We start from the raw sequence: 16,463 nt of genomic DNA on the forward strand, positions 1-16,463 counted from the left end.
TTTTTTTTTTTTTTTTTTTTTGGGTGCCAAAACACAGCAGTCCCCAGGCTGCATAGTTCAGGGAACCTCTCCTGCTTAACTTTAAATCTTTGCAAATTGAAGAGCTCAGCAATGAACAGCATTTGGGATATGGCCCCTAGGTGGAGGCAGGAGTCCTGTTAGTGCTCCTCCTTGGCTCAGTAGACTGCTTTCATAATTGCAGGAGCCAGTGTCGAGCTTTTTAAAAATTAGGTGAGTCCCATTAACAGAAACCTGGAGCTGGGGGCAGCCATTTCTTCCAAAGGGCAAATGTACTGAACTCCCATTTTTACAACGTTTAGAGAAGTTATCAGACCAAAGCCGAGGATTTCAGTTATGCTGACAAGTTGGGATCACGTGATAAGGGAAGCTAACACCAGACTAGAGATTTTCTGCAGGGAAAGAGGAGGGTGGCTTTTAATGTAGAAGATGGCAACTTAGGATCTGATTCTGCAGCACTAGGTGTTTAGCGTCCACTCCACCAGGTGCAGGATCAGGCCCTTTGACAGCAAAAATCACAAAGGAAGAGGTCTGCGCATCTCTCTTCTTCATCTTTTTTTTTTTTTTAAAGTCTCTATGGATGCCTATACACGTGCCTGAAGTATGCTAATTAGCACACATCACAGCAGACTTGATTAACTGAGCCTGCTGAAGCATGCTAATTAGCCACATGTATTCAGTGTCCTTATGCTTCAAAATGGTGGCAGGGGCATTTTAACTAAAGCTTGTTGGGTGAACTTTAGTTAAAGGACCCCTGGTACTATTTTGAAGCATGGGACACTGATTACATGAGAAGCTGTGGGTGCTTTAATTGGAGCAGCTCCCGAGAGCCGCTCTAATGAAAGCACTCCCCTCCCCTCCCCCCGGCCTCCCCTATACCCTGGAGCACGTGTAAAGATGCCCCATATAAGTAAGACTTGAGGACCAGAAGCTTATTTAGCCAATAAGGTGATTACTGATCACGCCAGAAAGCCACGAAAGCCCCAACACAATGGTTAGTTCACATGAAAGCGTTTTAACAAGTTTACGTACCTCACTGTACCACACACACTTTTTTTGTTTTATTATCGCCAGTATCAATGTCAACCTCTGCTTTCAAATAAAAGAGAAACACTAAGTGGATCTGAAGGTGGCAATGCAAATATAACAACAGGGAACTCCCTAGGACAGCAAGAACCACTTAGGAAGGGGTTTAATTTCTTATGAAGGACAAAAACATCAACTAAACAGTTTGAAAAGTAATGATAATTAAAGCTTAACTTTGTCATTGAGGCCTCATGTGGCTGCAAAAGGGAGCACAGCCAGCTCGCATTTCTCCCTCCCTTCCCACATTGTCTCCAGGTATGAAGAAAAGGTTTATGTCTGATGCACCTAGTCCTTCCTCCACACTTGAGAAGGAGGAACAGCTAGGAGGTATCATGGTTCCAACTACTTTTTCCTGTTACCTGCTGACAGGTAGGGCTTGGGGGACCAGAGACAATAGGCTGCATTTTCCAAAGGGCTGGCACAGTGTACACCTCCCCACAGACCACAGCAAGATCTGACTCTCCAGTCTTTCCTGGGTGACACGATTATGCATGCCAAGGGGCTGACCCTCAAAGCTCCAAGAGCCTGCATGCGGCCTCAGCACAAAATCAAGTCTATAAGCGTGTGGCTGGACTGCAAAGGGAAGAAGGAAATGCACTTGATCTTTAAATTCCAGTGACAATAACTGGGGGTTGGAACAGATCACCTTTGAGACACCTTCCAACCTTATGACTGATTCGGGTTACTGTGTGCAGAATGTTTCTGTAACTGAAGGTGGGGGGAGAAAAGTCAGAATAACAGCTGCGGGTAGGGGCGATGTTTTAGAAAAGCTGCATTTTTATAGTTCGTGTAGGCATTTGTACTGAATGTTTAATAGTTACTTCGTAGAGCCCGATGGATCACTAGTTTGCCTATAACCGTGGCTTAAACTTGCTATCACATCTTTGACAGATGTGTTCATCACTGTCTTGCTGCATGCTAGGAAGGTGTACACCATGCTTTTAGGTTTATTAATTGCTACACCTTTAGAAACTATTTGTAAGTCTGTCCTTGTACAACACTTGTGCTGTTAAAACCAGCCTCTAGTTTTAGAGAACATCTATATTCAACAGCATTGCTCTCAGGATAGTAAAACTCCTATTGACTACAATGATGCAGGACTGGATCATAAAGAAGGAAGAAAAAGTTCTATTTACATAATCCTGGAGAGCAGAGACTAAGGACTTCAGTCCTGTGAATCAAGCTAGACTTCCAAAGGTTGTATCTAAAATGTATTACCTGGCTGGCTTTTGCTGTGCCTCTTCTTCTTCCTCTGTTTCCCAGACCCTTTCTGCCCTTCCTTGTCAGCACGTCCCTGTCCTGGAGGAACTGAACAGGAAGAATCTGTTGTTGGTTCTTCTGAGAGGGATTTCTCCTGAGAGGTGTCCAGCAATGACTCTTCATCGGGATCTTCATTTTTTTTTGCTGTTTCCCTGATGTCTACCTGTTTGGAGCTTGACTTGGTAGTCAGAATTGTTTCAGCATTTTCAGGTGCTGGTTCAACTTTGATTTTAGTCTCACTTTGACAGGTGTCACTGGGCAGCAATGTCTGTTCAGCTATTTTACCACTTCCTAAGACAGTTAGTTCAGATTTGCTATCCTTATCCCCTAAGCTAGGTGCATCTGTTTCATCTTTTAACCTGGTACAATGGCTTGAATAGCTGCTTGCAAACTGTATAGATGCTCCTATGTTACATGGAGAAAACACGCTGGTTTTGTGTTCTGTGTTCTCTGGAAAGCTGTACGAGTCATTCTTCCCCTTGATGCTTACTCCATCCTTTGGCTGGGAGACTCTATCAGCATCTGCTGAACTAAAGGAGCTTCCTTGAGTACAGGGCTGTTGTGGCAAATTTCCTCCAGCGTTGTCTTCAGGAGGTGGCTGGTTTGAAGCAGACAACTGTACTTCATCTTTACCAGGGCCCATAATGGTGGCAGAAGCAGCATCTGGGGCAGGAGTGTATTCTGAGTGATTGTCCTCACTTTGTTTGGTCTCGCAAATGCTTTCCTTTCCCACTTCTTTTACATCATTAGCACTTTTCCCTTTAAACAAAGAACAGAGGGTCAGACAAGGTTCTTCAGTGCTGCATTTGAAATGACCTGACCTGTTGGCCATCACCCCAAACCTAGCTACATTCATGGCTGTGAACCCTAAAAACGAATCTGATTCAGTAAAACCAAAGCTTACCTTGAAGCCTCCCATGGGACTAAACTATGTGCTTAATTTCCATGGAAGCAAAGAGAACTTAACCATGTTGAATTTGGGCTTATCTTGGCAGTGACACTTACCACTTGGCATTGTGGCCTAATTTAGCTGACAAGTCTATGCTGAAGTTAGTAGCTGGATCTGAGACAGGACTTCAGACCTCTCTGCCCTCCCAGCTTTCTCCCATCCAAGTAGTAATCCAATCTAACTCTGCTTTTTAAAGGTAACCCAGGATGATGATAACATACAAATGATGTCAACATGAGTCTTCCAGCAACAGCGCTGGCTGGGAAGTCTCTGGGAATGGAATCTGCAGCCTTTAGAGCTGGAAGGAAGCTTGAGCAGCAAAGTCACAAAATCAGCAGCTCGTGAGTAACCCTTTCATGCAGGTGCCTAAGTGATTTATGAACACTGGTTTTCTCCTCCAGGGGCCCTGGACCCACTGATAACGCTTTTGGAAGTGGTGTCCCTTTAAGATTAAATACCCCAAATGTGAATGAGACTGGAGCTCCTGCTTGGGTATCTGTCTTGCAGTTGGGTGGGTTGGAGACAAATGGCCTCTGCCTTACCTGGTTGCCCTCCCTCCGGGGTGCCTGCTGGCGTTGTTTTAGGTGGAGTGTCTGACTCTCCCCTGTTCTTTGTTTTCCGTAGCTTGAAGCCTTTCCGTATGTCAGCCAGTAGGGCATCAATAATGCACACCTCCTCCTGCTTTACTGCCCCCTTCTTAACTGGGGTTTAAAAACAAGACAAAACAGAGACATCATTAATATCGCTCTCCTCCTGAATGGGCAGGACCACTGAGAGCAGTGATGACCTAAGGAAGAATTTGACTTGACCTCCTTGTTCCCCCCACTTCCACTCCCCAGTGTTGTGTTGAGACTGATCCCAGTTTAAAATAGATACCAAATGCTACTGCTTGGCCCTAGGACCATTACACATCTGTCACACTGGTGTTGGTGATGACTGTAGAGGGCAGGAGGGAGGGAGCTATAAGTAGTGTGTCCCAGAGCCTCTGCCACTGAAGGTCATCACACCTGCAGGCTGAGACCTTGCACCTCTTTGTGTCCTGCATCTAGTTTGAATGTTGCAGGTGTGAGGGACAGCTAATCTAGGGAGGTAGAGGTGTTCTGCTTTGCTTCTCTATTGCCTTTAAGACCAAACTCTTTGTTTCTGGTTGAAATGTATTGCAAACTTCTGTTGGCTTTGGTGAATGGTTTCAGTTGAGAGCAGGGCTGGGAAAATTCTCTGAAAAAGTTAAATATATAGTTTTTCAATTTGCGAGGACATCTTAACCAGAAGTTTAAATATATTAAATTTTAAGAAAAAACACTTTGTCCAATGCAGAACAAGGTCTTTTGTTTTCAAAGTTTTTTACTTTTCTGTTTGGCTAGCAGACCCCAAATTGGTATTAGCATAGCTCTGACTGTGGTAGATGGACATGGCTGCCTATAGACACCACTTTTAGGTACTGAGGAGGCTGGAGCAGGAACAGGTTGGCACCTCTGAGTCCTTGTGTGGCTGAATATGGGCTCTATGAACCTTCCATTAAACCCCATCAGATACTCACTTATCTTTCCATTTTCTCCTGTCTGTCTCTTAGCTTCTTCCTCCTCCAGCTGTTTCTTCCTCTTTTCTGCCTTTGCAGCTTGTTCCTTCCTGTCCTTGTTTTCCTGTAGGTAGATAAGTGATGTGATATCTGATTGATTTAAATATCTGGTAGCACAGCCATGCAGCTGAGATCAGGTTGGAAAGCCACTAGAAATGGGATCTATCCCACTTGCAGCCTGTTGCAATTCCTGGGCACTTACATTCCCAAATGGATAATGTGGGCAGTGGGACCTGTGTCCTTTCTTTGGTGGGGAGGGGGCAAGGGGGGCAGAAAGCGTGTTTGGCCATGCTCATTCTCAGTAGGAAGAGGCAGCCATGGATCACCCTGTAAAGTAAACCTACTGACTTGCTCTAGATCAACTTTTCTTGTCCACTTGCATGCAACCCCTCTATAAATGTTGAAAGACCCCTTCTGAGCCAAGCTGATTTGTTTTGGATGCATGTGATGACCAATTTTGAGACCACTGTAAGTCTAAACTTTCTATGAATTGCTCTTTGAGTGGAATAGAGACTTTCATGGATCCATCATTCAAACTATAGGCCTTGGATAAAGAATCTGACCGTTGAGTTTTTGCACACTTTTTGTATTGGAAGATCCAAAGTGGACAGATTCCTCTTTGCCAGTGGCAAATTGCCCCTGCACAGAGAACTGCTTCCTTGTGGAAAGCTACTGCATGTAGCACACAGTTTCCAGTACCAGCCACTCTTTCCTTCTTTGGCTTAAGGGATGTGGTCTTTGCTACACCACTTCCAGCTGTTGGCATGAGAAGGCACTGGTTGTGGAGCAGAGTTATGATGCAGCAATTCTGCCTGAGGAACTTTATGCTAGTAGAGATGTTAGAGCAGTCACAGGACTACTCTAACTAATGTCAGTGCTGACTTGAGCACCTAATGGCCCTTGCTTTCAAGGGGAGAAATGAATCCACCATCTTTCTATGCTACTTGAACTGATGTGTGTTTTCCACCCCTGCATCTGACTGTGCAATGTTCACAAATGCAAACCTTAAGTGCTTTGATGAAAAGATCCCTGAAGGTTTTCATGGTGCTAAATATATCTTCCAGTGACAATTTGTTTGGATCTTCACAGAGATAGTTGGCAAGTTCCTCCTTTTTCCTGTCAATGGTATTAAATGTCTCCTGCAGCTTCTGTGATGCCTTTATGCTGTCCTGAAAGGCATTTAATTTAAATTTTACAAAGGTAAAGACTGATGTTAAAAATGGAATAACGATGTATGAGCTGAAAGTTCAGGTGCAGGGAGACATATAGAAGCAGGCAAAAGGGTGAAATGTAAGATGTGAGGGAGCTCCTCTCACTGACCTCGATGGGTGCCTCGTACTGTGCTTTCACATCGTCGCTCGAGGCCTGTAACTTTTTCTTAAGTTCTTCCAACTTATTTAAATGGGAATTGGATTCTGTACGTATAATTTCCAGGTTAATTCTGAAAAAGAGTACCCACAAGAGACTGAAGATGTTTTGCTATTTAGTCTGGGAATGCTGGAAGACAGGGACATCTGAGCCCATGTATCCCCTCCTGTGCTTTCCCTAACAGCAAAGCACAGGTGTGTCAGTGAAATCTCAGGCAGGATTTTCCCAGGAGCTATGCTCAGTGCCTAGAAGAATGGAGCCCTTCTCTTAGCTGGGACATCTTGGTTCTACTGTAATGCAATAAGAAACCCCCATCTGAAAACTCTAAGAAAGTAGATTAAGAATAGGATTTCTTTCTTTCTTTCTTTTTTTTTTTTTTTCAAACAGTGCTTAAAAAATTTAGGAATACAAACACCATTGACTTTTTGCATGGCCTATGAATCTAAATCACTTGTACTCTTGAAAATTGTCCTTTACTAGTCCTATAAGTATCTCTAGCACCAGTGAACCATGGTATTATTTGCTTACCATTGCTTATCTGTTTGTACAGATAGGGAAGGGTCATCCAGCTATACACTGGTGTTTGTATTTTGGCTCTTGAGAGCCAGAGTCTCTAATGCAAGAGACCACAATTCCAAGCTGTCCTAGAAAACCTTGCAGCAACAAAACCTGTGTTATCGGATATGTTTGCAATGTAGGCAAAGCAACTTCCTCTCTTGAGTGACCATCCCCAAATGCACTTGATCAAATCCATCTGTGGTGTGATTCCAGGACTATTGATGCCATGGGCTTTAAATCCAGTGGGCTTACAGCAAAGACCAAACTGGCCCAGGAAATATAGTTTTGCTCCACTTTGTTTGAAGACCCCCTTTGCCAAGGAACTAGTTCTCTGTGAGCCCCTGGAGTGAGTGAGGAAAGTGGTCTCTAGCAGCACATAGAAAAACAGGGGCAGGTCTAACTGTAACCTTGTGTATTGTATACTTGGAACTGAGACATATGGACTCTAATTGTCTGGCATCTCTAATACATTAAAGGGACTAATCTAAAGATTAAGGGCTCCTTTTGGAGTGCTAGCTACTAGCATATTGTCCCAGAATACATAGTAGTGAAAGGCACTTCATAAACGATTAAAGGTGGATGGAATTAAAAAGGTACAGCCCCCCCACCTGAATGCAGTATGGCCTCTGGAAAGCTGAATTAATTGAATGTGGCTCAATTTCCAGCCCTAAACACTGAGGCTTATTGCCTGTTGCAAATCATCAATTTGTGTTTTAAAATGGTCTCCAAGTTCATGAACCAAATCTTTTGGTTCAAAACTAATTAAAACTCTACCCCATTAATTAATGGGTTATAATGGGGCTTTTTATGTTCTAATTTCTTGAAAATGGCTGGTGTGGGGGTTGTACGGTGCATGTCTTCCTTTTAATTTAAAGTAACCTCCTACCCTGCTGCCTTTGCAACACATTCAAGGTCCTTGGGAAGCTCCAGTAAGTCCGTGTGATTATTTTCTACTTCCTGAAACAAGAGAGAAACTTCAGTTGTTGGTATGTTCTCAGCTTCACATTGGAGGAGAAGGGTATGTGGGGGTTTTGGGTGGGAGAGGTGGGGAGAATGGATAGAAGCAAGGTGCTCGGAGTGTGTAATTGGTCCATATAAGGTAACCTCTCCCCTCCCACCCTCTTATTGTTACCGAGCCAAGAATTTAGCAAGTTGTTTTTAATGAGACATTCCTGAGTCCTTAATGTTAAAGATTAAAACAAATATAAAGAGTTTTGAGAGGGGCATGAACACCCAGCCTTTAGGGCCTAGGTTCACCTCCAGCTGATAAGAGCTAGGATGGAACTTTCTGACTATCGTCTACTGTGGTGTTTCTTGAACCTTCCTCGGGCAGTAGGTACTAGCCACTGCTGGAGATGGGTTCAGGCCGTGCTAGTCGGATGCTAGCTAGTCCAGTGTCCTATGTATAGAATAGAAACACTCTGATGCATCTTACCTGCCTATCTATTTGCTTAGACAGCCACAATCACCACAGTGTCCGTGCACTTCTGCCTAGCAATTAAGGACTGGCTGATACCCTTTTTAGGTGTTGCAAGACCAGTAGGACTTATGCTGAGGTTTTAATATGCAGATTTGTTTAGGCAGAGAACTCAATAAATGGGGCAAACTGAAGCTGGTGCTGTAGGCAGAGCAGACAGGAAAGTGGGGAAAGGATAAAAGGTCAGATAAGCAGGAAAAAGAAAGTTGTGAAAGCCTGGGGGAAGTCAAAGAGGCTCAGTTGATAAAGTGGGAGTGGGCAGAAGGATTCAGAGTGGGGGTGTGACCTCATTAGGACTGTTGGCAAGGCAGCTGCATTTTCAGCACTGAGGAAATGAGGGAGGAGAAAGATCCAGTGGTGGAGGTGATAGGGAGGGTCTGGGCAAAACTCCCTGTTCTCTCCACAATTTTTATAGGAATCTTTTTTTTTTTAAAGGTTTTCTAGTGATAGCATTAGGGCCCCATCCAAATGGAGCCCTGCCTTCAGGGCCATGCACAGAGGATGCAAACATGAGTGTGTGACACCAGTTTGGCCAGGATCAAATTCCTCTAGGGAAACTGCAGAGGTACCTTCAGAATGTGGTGCAGCAAAGTAATGCGGGTTTGGTTTGCTTTGGTTTCAGTTAGTTTGAGTAAAGTGCTAATTTTAAAGCCATCAGCATCTCCGGTGTGACTTCCCTGAAGGAAAGAAAAAGAAAGCAGAAATAAGTCTTGTGTTCCCTCCTTATTTATATCTGGTCTATACAAATGGGAGGTTTCAGCTTTTAATCAATAAAATGGATTGATTAAATTAAAAACACCTTACATAGTTCAGAAAGTTTCCAACTTTGAGGATCAGCTGACAAAACAGAGGCAGGCGATGGCTAATAAGAAGATCTGTGAGGGGGAAAAAAAGGTGTCTGTGAATGAATGTCACCTTCCACTTGGAATGACTCCCAAATGGTCTCCGAGCTGGAGCTCCCAGCTCCAATTATTCCAAATCAGGACTTTCTGGTTTACAACACAAATGATGTGGCATCTGTTCTAATGTGCGAGAAACCCAGGGAGAGTCTGACTTTTAGTGGCCCTGGTTAACTTCTTGAGCTGGACTGAGTAAGTCTTGTGGACTCTCTTCATACTTTGAAGTTCCTTATTGGGGAAATAGCATGAGACCTGATTCTATTTGCTTGACACCAATGTTACACCAACACTCACTGATTGCACTGGAATTATTCTTGGTTTATACCAGTGTAAGTTGAATGAGAATCAGGTCCTGTGATTTTAATATTCAAGGGCACTCAGGGTCAATTTGAATTATAGAGAAGTCAGTTTTGACATGCCTTGCAATTATAGTCCACTCATTATAACTAGACAGGCTAGTCCCGTTCTCAGGTGGTGGTTAGTTGGCAAGGGAGCTGATTATCAGTGTGTGAAACAGGCCAAGGACATATCCAGTCTATCCCATAAGAGTGAACTTTGTGCGGCTAAGGGTCCTTAAAAAAACAAATTTGACACACATGAGGTGGCAACAGCAGGAACACCAGCACAGACACATTTATTTAAGCTTCTCTGCTAATCCCACCAGCACCTTGATCATTGCTGCTAGTGGAGAGTTGCAGAGTATAATGGAGCCAAGCATTTTGGTTACACTGCACTCAGTGGTAGAAAGGGGGCCTCATTCACCCCAAATAATTTCCCACAAAGATTCCTGAGCCTCTGCACTGCATGGACTTGGATCCGGTTTGGGGACAGCAATTTTTGTGCGATTTCCATAAGCTAAAAAAAATGCATGCACAAATTTGAAAGCCTATTCAACACCATCAAATTGTCCTCAGTGTGGTGTCAGACTTCCCTCCCCCACCCACCTGCAAGGGGAGATATTGAGTAAGAATTGCTCAAGATATTTTTATACCACCATTTAACAGGGGTGGACAAATTACAGCCTGCGGGCCAGATCTGGCCTGCCAAGTGACTCTATCTGACCCAGATGGGTCCCTCAGCCCCATCTAGCCCGGGTCATAGCGTGTGTGACTGGTCCCGCCATCCCCAGGTGCGGAAGTGGCACCTGGTGCAGAGTGCAGGTCACCCTATCCCTGTGTGTGGTTCCCAGATGCTGGGAGCTGTAGTCTGCGGGGCTTGGTCGCATGGTGGGGGTGATGCAACATCTGGACTTGGCTTCTCAGCAGCCTCCGTGGCAGTGGCTTGCTCTATCCTCATACTTCTGGCTGCAGTTGTCAGTGTTTCTGCAGCCAGACCTGGCACCTAGCCCTGGAGGTACTGGACAGAGTGGCAGGGGTCTCTACTGAGACCAGCTCAGGACCCCAGGGGCAGTGTGTGCTCTGTTGGGTGGATGCAATGAGGCCATGGGCAGGCAGAAAGCGGTACCTGGGAGCAGGACAGGTGTGTGGAGCTGGGAACATGAGATGGTGACATTGTGGGGCTGGGGCCTGGGGCAGAGCTGTGATCTGCTCCCCACACATCCCTGTGACAGATGCTGGTTCCATGGACACCCCACCCACCTGCTCTGTCCAACACCACCAGTGGTGGGTTCAGGGTGGACAGGCCTGGGCCAGATAGGATCAATTGGCATCTCCCTAGCTGCCCCTGCCAGGTGGTATAAACAGCCACGATGGGGGGCTGAGTCCAGGTCAGCACTCTTCCCTCTTCCCACCCTCAACAGCTCACTAAAATTCCTTAAGTGGTTCTAAATAATTACCCACCCCGACCTAGAGGACCGTCCCATTCTGGTTTTCCATACTGTCTCTGCCCCCAGTGATTCAGGTGGACCATCCTCATGTACTCCCAAATAGTAGCTCTAGGGCTCGTAAGACATACCACATAATCTACATGGATACTTGGATGGCCCCATTGCTATGGTAGCAGAGTATCCCCTAACTACTTACAACAGCAGCAAACTCTGTAGGAGAGAGCTTGACTAGTGGGTATGAAGGGATTTTGAGTATTTCTGGGTTGGCAGAGGGCTTCTGCTCAGGCAGTTGTATATAATGGTGTTCTAGGGAGTCCTAAATGGGGTCTTCCTTTAGTTTTTGCCAGGTTGAGATCCACTGTCTAAATCCAGCTTCCTGGAAAGATCTGGCACTAACAAGCCCTGACTGGTTGATAATTGCATCAACAGTGAAGCTGGCATGATAATCGGAAAGTAACACTTTGGTAGGCAATGCCAGTTCCATAGAATGCTCTCACTATCAAGAAGGATTCATTGGTCTACATTTTGCTTTTGCTGAAATGCATTCATGGTGGTCCACAGATTTTGGCTGCTGAGCATTTTGCCAGTGGGAGGCTTCTTCAGGGCTTGTGGCTTTGTAATTCATCCCTAGAAACAATCATTAAGCTTGATGTCCATAGCTCATAAGGATTTGATTCTCTCAAGTCTGATAGAGTCAAGGAGGAATCCACCATACAAAAACAGATTCTCCTTAATATGGAATGAAGACAACAAAAGGTCACTTTGGCCTCAAATTCTAGGGAAAAAAGAGGACTGCTATGTTGTGCATGGTTCTGAACATAATCCATTGATGTGCGGCCCTGTCTTGTTTACCTTCACAGGCTTTCTCGATCGTGTCTGCTTTAGGTTGTAGCATGTCTAGCATGACGGTAGTCTCCTCGCATAATAGCATACATTCAATCCGCAGTTGATAGCTAAGAAAAGAGATTAGTACAAATATACTGTTAGGCCTAACAACTTCCTGAACCATGGTGGCCTCTCCCCCACTCCCAGAACCATTAAAAGCTTGCTTATTCTAAAATCTATGGGGAAAAAAACCACATTCGTAGCTCATGTGGGTATGTTCACACCACAGTAGCAGAGGCCTCAGTCCTGCTACTGATGCGGTAAGCCTTGGTCCTACTTTGTACGTCAGCCCGTAGGAGGAGGACACTCAAAGGAATATTCCTGGCATTGCATTCAAGACCTGGACTTCCAATGTGCTCAAAAGCAGCAGGTTGGGTGTGGACAAGGCCTCTGTCTACATCAGACTGGTACAGAGTGATTGGCTGTGCCTATGGCTTGGGGTTCTTTATCAATGGGAACCAAAAACTGGTAGCATGCAGACAATGCTGTAGGGCCACACTAACTCAGCAGACAGGCAGGACTGCTATGTGGCCTTCAAGATATAGGTTCTATTCCTGAAACTCCCACAGGCCTCCTGAATCACTTTTGGGTTAGTTATGTGACCTCCTATGTCCCTTAATACTTATTGGACTCTGTGTGTGTGTGTGTGTACGCGTGCATGCATGCATGCATGTTTGGGGCCACAACCTCCTCCACTATGAAGCCACAGATATCCAGAACTGCATGCAAAATGGGCAGCGCTAACTGGGGAAGGCTGTGGGAGATCATCTCATTAGGAGCCTTGCCAGCAGGTACTATGAAATCCCTTAATGGCTCCCTCTGGTAGCAAATGGAAAAGAGCATAGGCGCAATATGTTTCCATGGCAGAGCAATATGACTATGGTTGCATCTTCCCAGGCTGGCTTCAAGAGGCATAATTTATATTTCCCTTTGTATGAGTATTTTCTTATCTCTAAAATGGAATAGTTCCTCAGGTGGCTAATGTAAGGTTTATATGATTGATATTCTGTAAAGTGCTTTGAGGACCTCTGTTGTTAATTTGCACTTTGTTTGCTGCTTCCATTAAGGTGTCTTAATAATGAGCAACTGCCCTCAATTCAATCACTAAGCACGCTAAAAACCCTTGACGGAAGATTTTGTTTTAAAGCAACAAATCCATTAAAAGAAAGATCAGGTTCTTTCTCTTATTTTTATTCCTTTGAGAGCTTCTCATAGTGTTGCCACAAGAAAAAAGACCCACTTCTTTCTATTGGGTGGCTTTTCCAAATAATTGCGAATGACTTGGCATTCAGAACGTTGTGTAGTGTAATCCTCTGGCTGGGAGCACTTTGAGTCTCCTGTTACATGACACACTGCACTAGACTTCACAGGCTCTCTGAGTAGATCAAAGCTGCTGCTTTTTGAAAAAGGTATGTAAGCAAAGATGAAGCTAAAGTGGGAGATAATATCCCTTACCTGGGAATCCCAAGGAGGAGGAGATAAAACTGATCAGCATTAGCTAACTTTGATTTTTCTTCCTTGAAGGCTTTCAGGTTTTCTATCTAACAAGAAATACAAGAGTCAACACTGCAGAGCTGCACCCCTGCTTACAGCTTTTGTGAACTGAATTATATTTAGAGGCTTCTTTCTCCTAACCTCATGCTTTTCGGGTAGCAGCTTCAGTAGTTGTTTCAAAACCTCAACATCAAACTTGGTCCTGTCCCCTTTCCAAATCATATCAGCTACCTCTTCATTTGAGCTGTAGGGAAAAGGCATGGAATTAGAAACAGTCATGAAATGATGCATGTGGTACTGCAACCATAAACCATTAAGCATAGTGCTAATTCTTTATGAAGAGGGTCTATAACCCCACCCCCACCCCCAATGAGAACTGCCTACTGGGAGGAAGTATGATCCAGTGGCTAGTGCAGACATAGACTTCCTGGGGGACTTTGGTCAAATCACTTAAGACAAACTTTTAAAAGATATTTAGGTGCCTCAAGATGTGGCTAGGTGCCTAGTAGGTTGTTTCAAAAGCACCTGAGATTAGGCATTGATGCATGCCTGCAGGCATACACAAACACATTTTCCTCCTCATCTAGAAAATGGAGTTCATAGCACTTCCCTACCCCACAAGGATATTGGGAGGATGAATACATTTAAAAGCCTGGAGGTGCTCAGATACTACAGTGATTGGGACCATGGTGGTACAATAGGTAGACAAGATTTTTCAAGCTTTGCATAGATTGATGCATCTGGAAGGAAAATAAAAGTCGCTTTCCAAAGTACCATTTTATTCAGCAAATGTGAAACAGGTCATATCTTACCATTTAAATTGCTTCAAAAAGATATTCAAGTTGAGACTTTTCTTGGAGTCTAAGAACGTGATCTGTTTTAAGAAATGACACTTTGGGTTAGAGGAGCCATATGCAGTGATCTTTATCTATATTTATCAAACAAATAGAAATAGCCCAATACCTCCTTTGGTTCTGCTTTGACAGGGGCAGTGGCTTTCTCCTTGGGGCTTGTTTGGGGAAAACAAAAGAGTTGTTCTATGCTCGTATAATCGGGCTCTATGGTTTCTTCGCTGCTGCTAGTCACTGATGCCCACATAGAGTGACTTTCTGAAAGAGAAACAGATGCAACCAAAAACTCAGAACTTCAGTTTTGAGACAATGCAACTGCCTGGAATATAAATGCTCTGAAAGATAAATGAAAGGAGGAGAGAGGCACATTAGTCCCGGACTAATGTTAATTATTTAAGAGTGGCAGCTCCCACAGTGCAGATCCCAAAGGTTTGAAGGCTAATTAAACCAGGGAAGCTAGAGCCACATGCTATTAACTGCACTGAAGGCAGGAGCCAAGCTAAATGGCTTTTCCCAACTTCTGTTAGCTCTCGCCGCTCTGCTGCATATCGCAGAGTTGCAGTGCACGCACAGGATGCTGAGCTCCAATTAGGTTAATGCCTCTGTCTAGAATACTTAAAGGGCTCCCCAGGCTCAGGATCACTGTCTGGCTCATTAGGAACCATCTAGCTAATACCTGGGACATTTGGAAAGCAGAGTTATCTGCAATGTTGCTTAACACGCTAGAGAATTCCACTGAGAGCCAGATACGGAGACAGGCACATCTTGGTGACCATAATAATTTGAGGGAAATATGAGACAGAAAGGAGGGGGAGGGGGGAACACTGGGGGGCACCAGTATGCACATGCACGCACACACACAGCCCCAACCCTGTGGCTCCCCATGCACACCCCTACCCTGACTCTACTGAGCAAGCAACTCTGCTCACAGCCCAGCAGGGTCCAGACCAGGAAGCAGCCCATTGTTTCAACTCCCTGCAGAAAATTGAAGCAAAAGTCCAAGATTGGCATAAACCTGCCCGCGCATGCCTGGCTCCTGACTTGGGAGTCTCATGTGGGTGGGTTCCTGCCAATCTGGGAATTTTGCTTCAATTCTCTCCAACGGGTGGGAAGCTGAGACACCGTCCGAAATCCAGGACTGTCCCAGCCGATCTGGGATGTATGGTCACCCTAGGGTAGCTAGGCTACAGTGCTTTCAGGAGCTCCCAGACATGCAAGCACAGCATATCCACAGCTCTATTCCTAATGTGATGCAGACCGACTCAATCAGTTGGTGGAGAGCAGGAAGGCTGTGGGCCTGTCTCCTTCCTATTTCTGGTAGGGTGGCTAACAGGATGTCTTCGGGGATCATGACTGGCCATTTTCTGCATGGGAACTTTCCTAATTATTATAAATTGTAAACGCATCCAGTCTGGCTTCCCATATAACTGGGCCATAGGATTTCTTCAAATCATTTATTTATGTATTAGATGGGTAACTCCTGCTTGAACTAGAGCATTTCTTCTAAAAAATCCACCCAATCTCAATTTGCTGTTTGAGAATCCACTAAAACGCTTAATAATTCTTCCAATAATTTGTTCCAATGGTTCATTACCTGCATTAAACATTTTTCACACTATTTTAGGCCTAGGCTTGTTTACCTTCAACTTCCAGTCATTGAATCTCGTTGTCTGGTAGATTAAAGAAGACCTCAGTCTTGCATGTACCCATGTAGGTACTTATAGATGTGTCCCTTCACCTTCCGTGGTGAAAAACTAACAAACGTTGCTCCTTAGATCGTTCACTGTAAAGCTTATTTTCCAATTGCTCAATTGTTTTTTTTTTATGGCTCTTCTCTGAATTCTACAATTTTCCTCAAAGTCCTTGGCTTGTGGATTGGAGAACTGCAGTGGTAATCTCACAAGTGCAAAACAGAGGTAAAAATCCTGCCTATGACTTTGCAATACTCCCCTGCCTATACAGCCTTAGCAGCACTATGTAATTCATGCTGACATGATTTTCCACATTTCACCTTTCCCCACCTAATTTTTCCCCCCACAATTACCAAGGACAGAAAGGCCCCATTCTGGCCTGTCACAATTTGAACAATTTTGAAACCAGATCCATAGCTTGCTGAAGTTGATTGGAAGACTTATTGCTAGGGGACTACATGGAAGGGAAGTGAGGTGCCTTTTAGTTTGGAATTTATTTAAAAAAAAAAAAAAAAGGCTTTTATTTCTAGACAAAATGGTCCCCAGCCAAAGACTTAACTAA

The 16,463-nt window shown here is 44.4% G+C and overlaps 1 protein-coding gene across 1 annotated transcript in view; it reads right to left on the reverse strand.

Annotated features, from left to right (window-relative positions):
* The window catches only part of LOC109298408 (inverted formin-2-like), a 24,046-nt gene that overhangs the window by 4,064 nt on the left and 3,519 nt on the right, over positions 1-16,463 (reverse strand). Inside the window, exons 2-14 of the mRNA XM_019518487.1 lie at positions 14,323-14,468; positions 14,172-14,233; positions 13,501-13,603; positions 13,321-13,406; positions 11,833-11,933; positions 9,100-9,170; positions 8,865-8,972; positions 7,705-7,775; positions 6,213-6,333; positions 5,897-6,061; positions 4,854-4,956; positions 3,856-4,014; positions 2,323-3,123 (exon numbers count right to left, since the gene is read on the reverse strand). Coding sequence (XP_019374032.1) covers positions 2,323-3,123; positions 3,856-4,014; positions 4,854-4,956; positions 5,897-6,061; positions 6,213-6,333; positions 7,705-7,775; positions 8,865-8,972; positions 9,100-9,170; positions 11,833-11,933; positions 13,321-13,406; positions 13,501-13,603; positions 14,172-14,233; positions 14,323-14,468 — 2,097 coding nt within the window. The remainder of the gene's footprint in view (positions 1-2,322; positions 3,124-3,855; positions 4,015-4,853; positions 4,957-5,896; positions 6,062-6,212; positions 6,334-7,704; positions 7,776-8,864; positions 8,973-9,099; positions 9,171-11,832; positions 11,934-13,320; positions 13,407-13,500; positions 13,604-14,171; positions 14,234-14,322; positions 14,469-16,463) is intronic.

Source organism: Gavialis gangeticus, unplaced genomic scaffold, assembly GCF_001723915.1.
Source record: "Gavialis gangeticus isolate Ggan-Ray unplaced genomic scaffold, GavGan_comp1, whole genome shotgun sequence".
Taxonomy (NCBI): domain Eukaryota; kingdom Metazoa; phylum Chordata; order Crocodylia; family Gavialidae; genus Gavialis; species Gavialis gangeticus.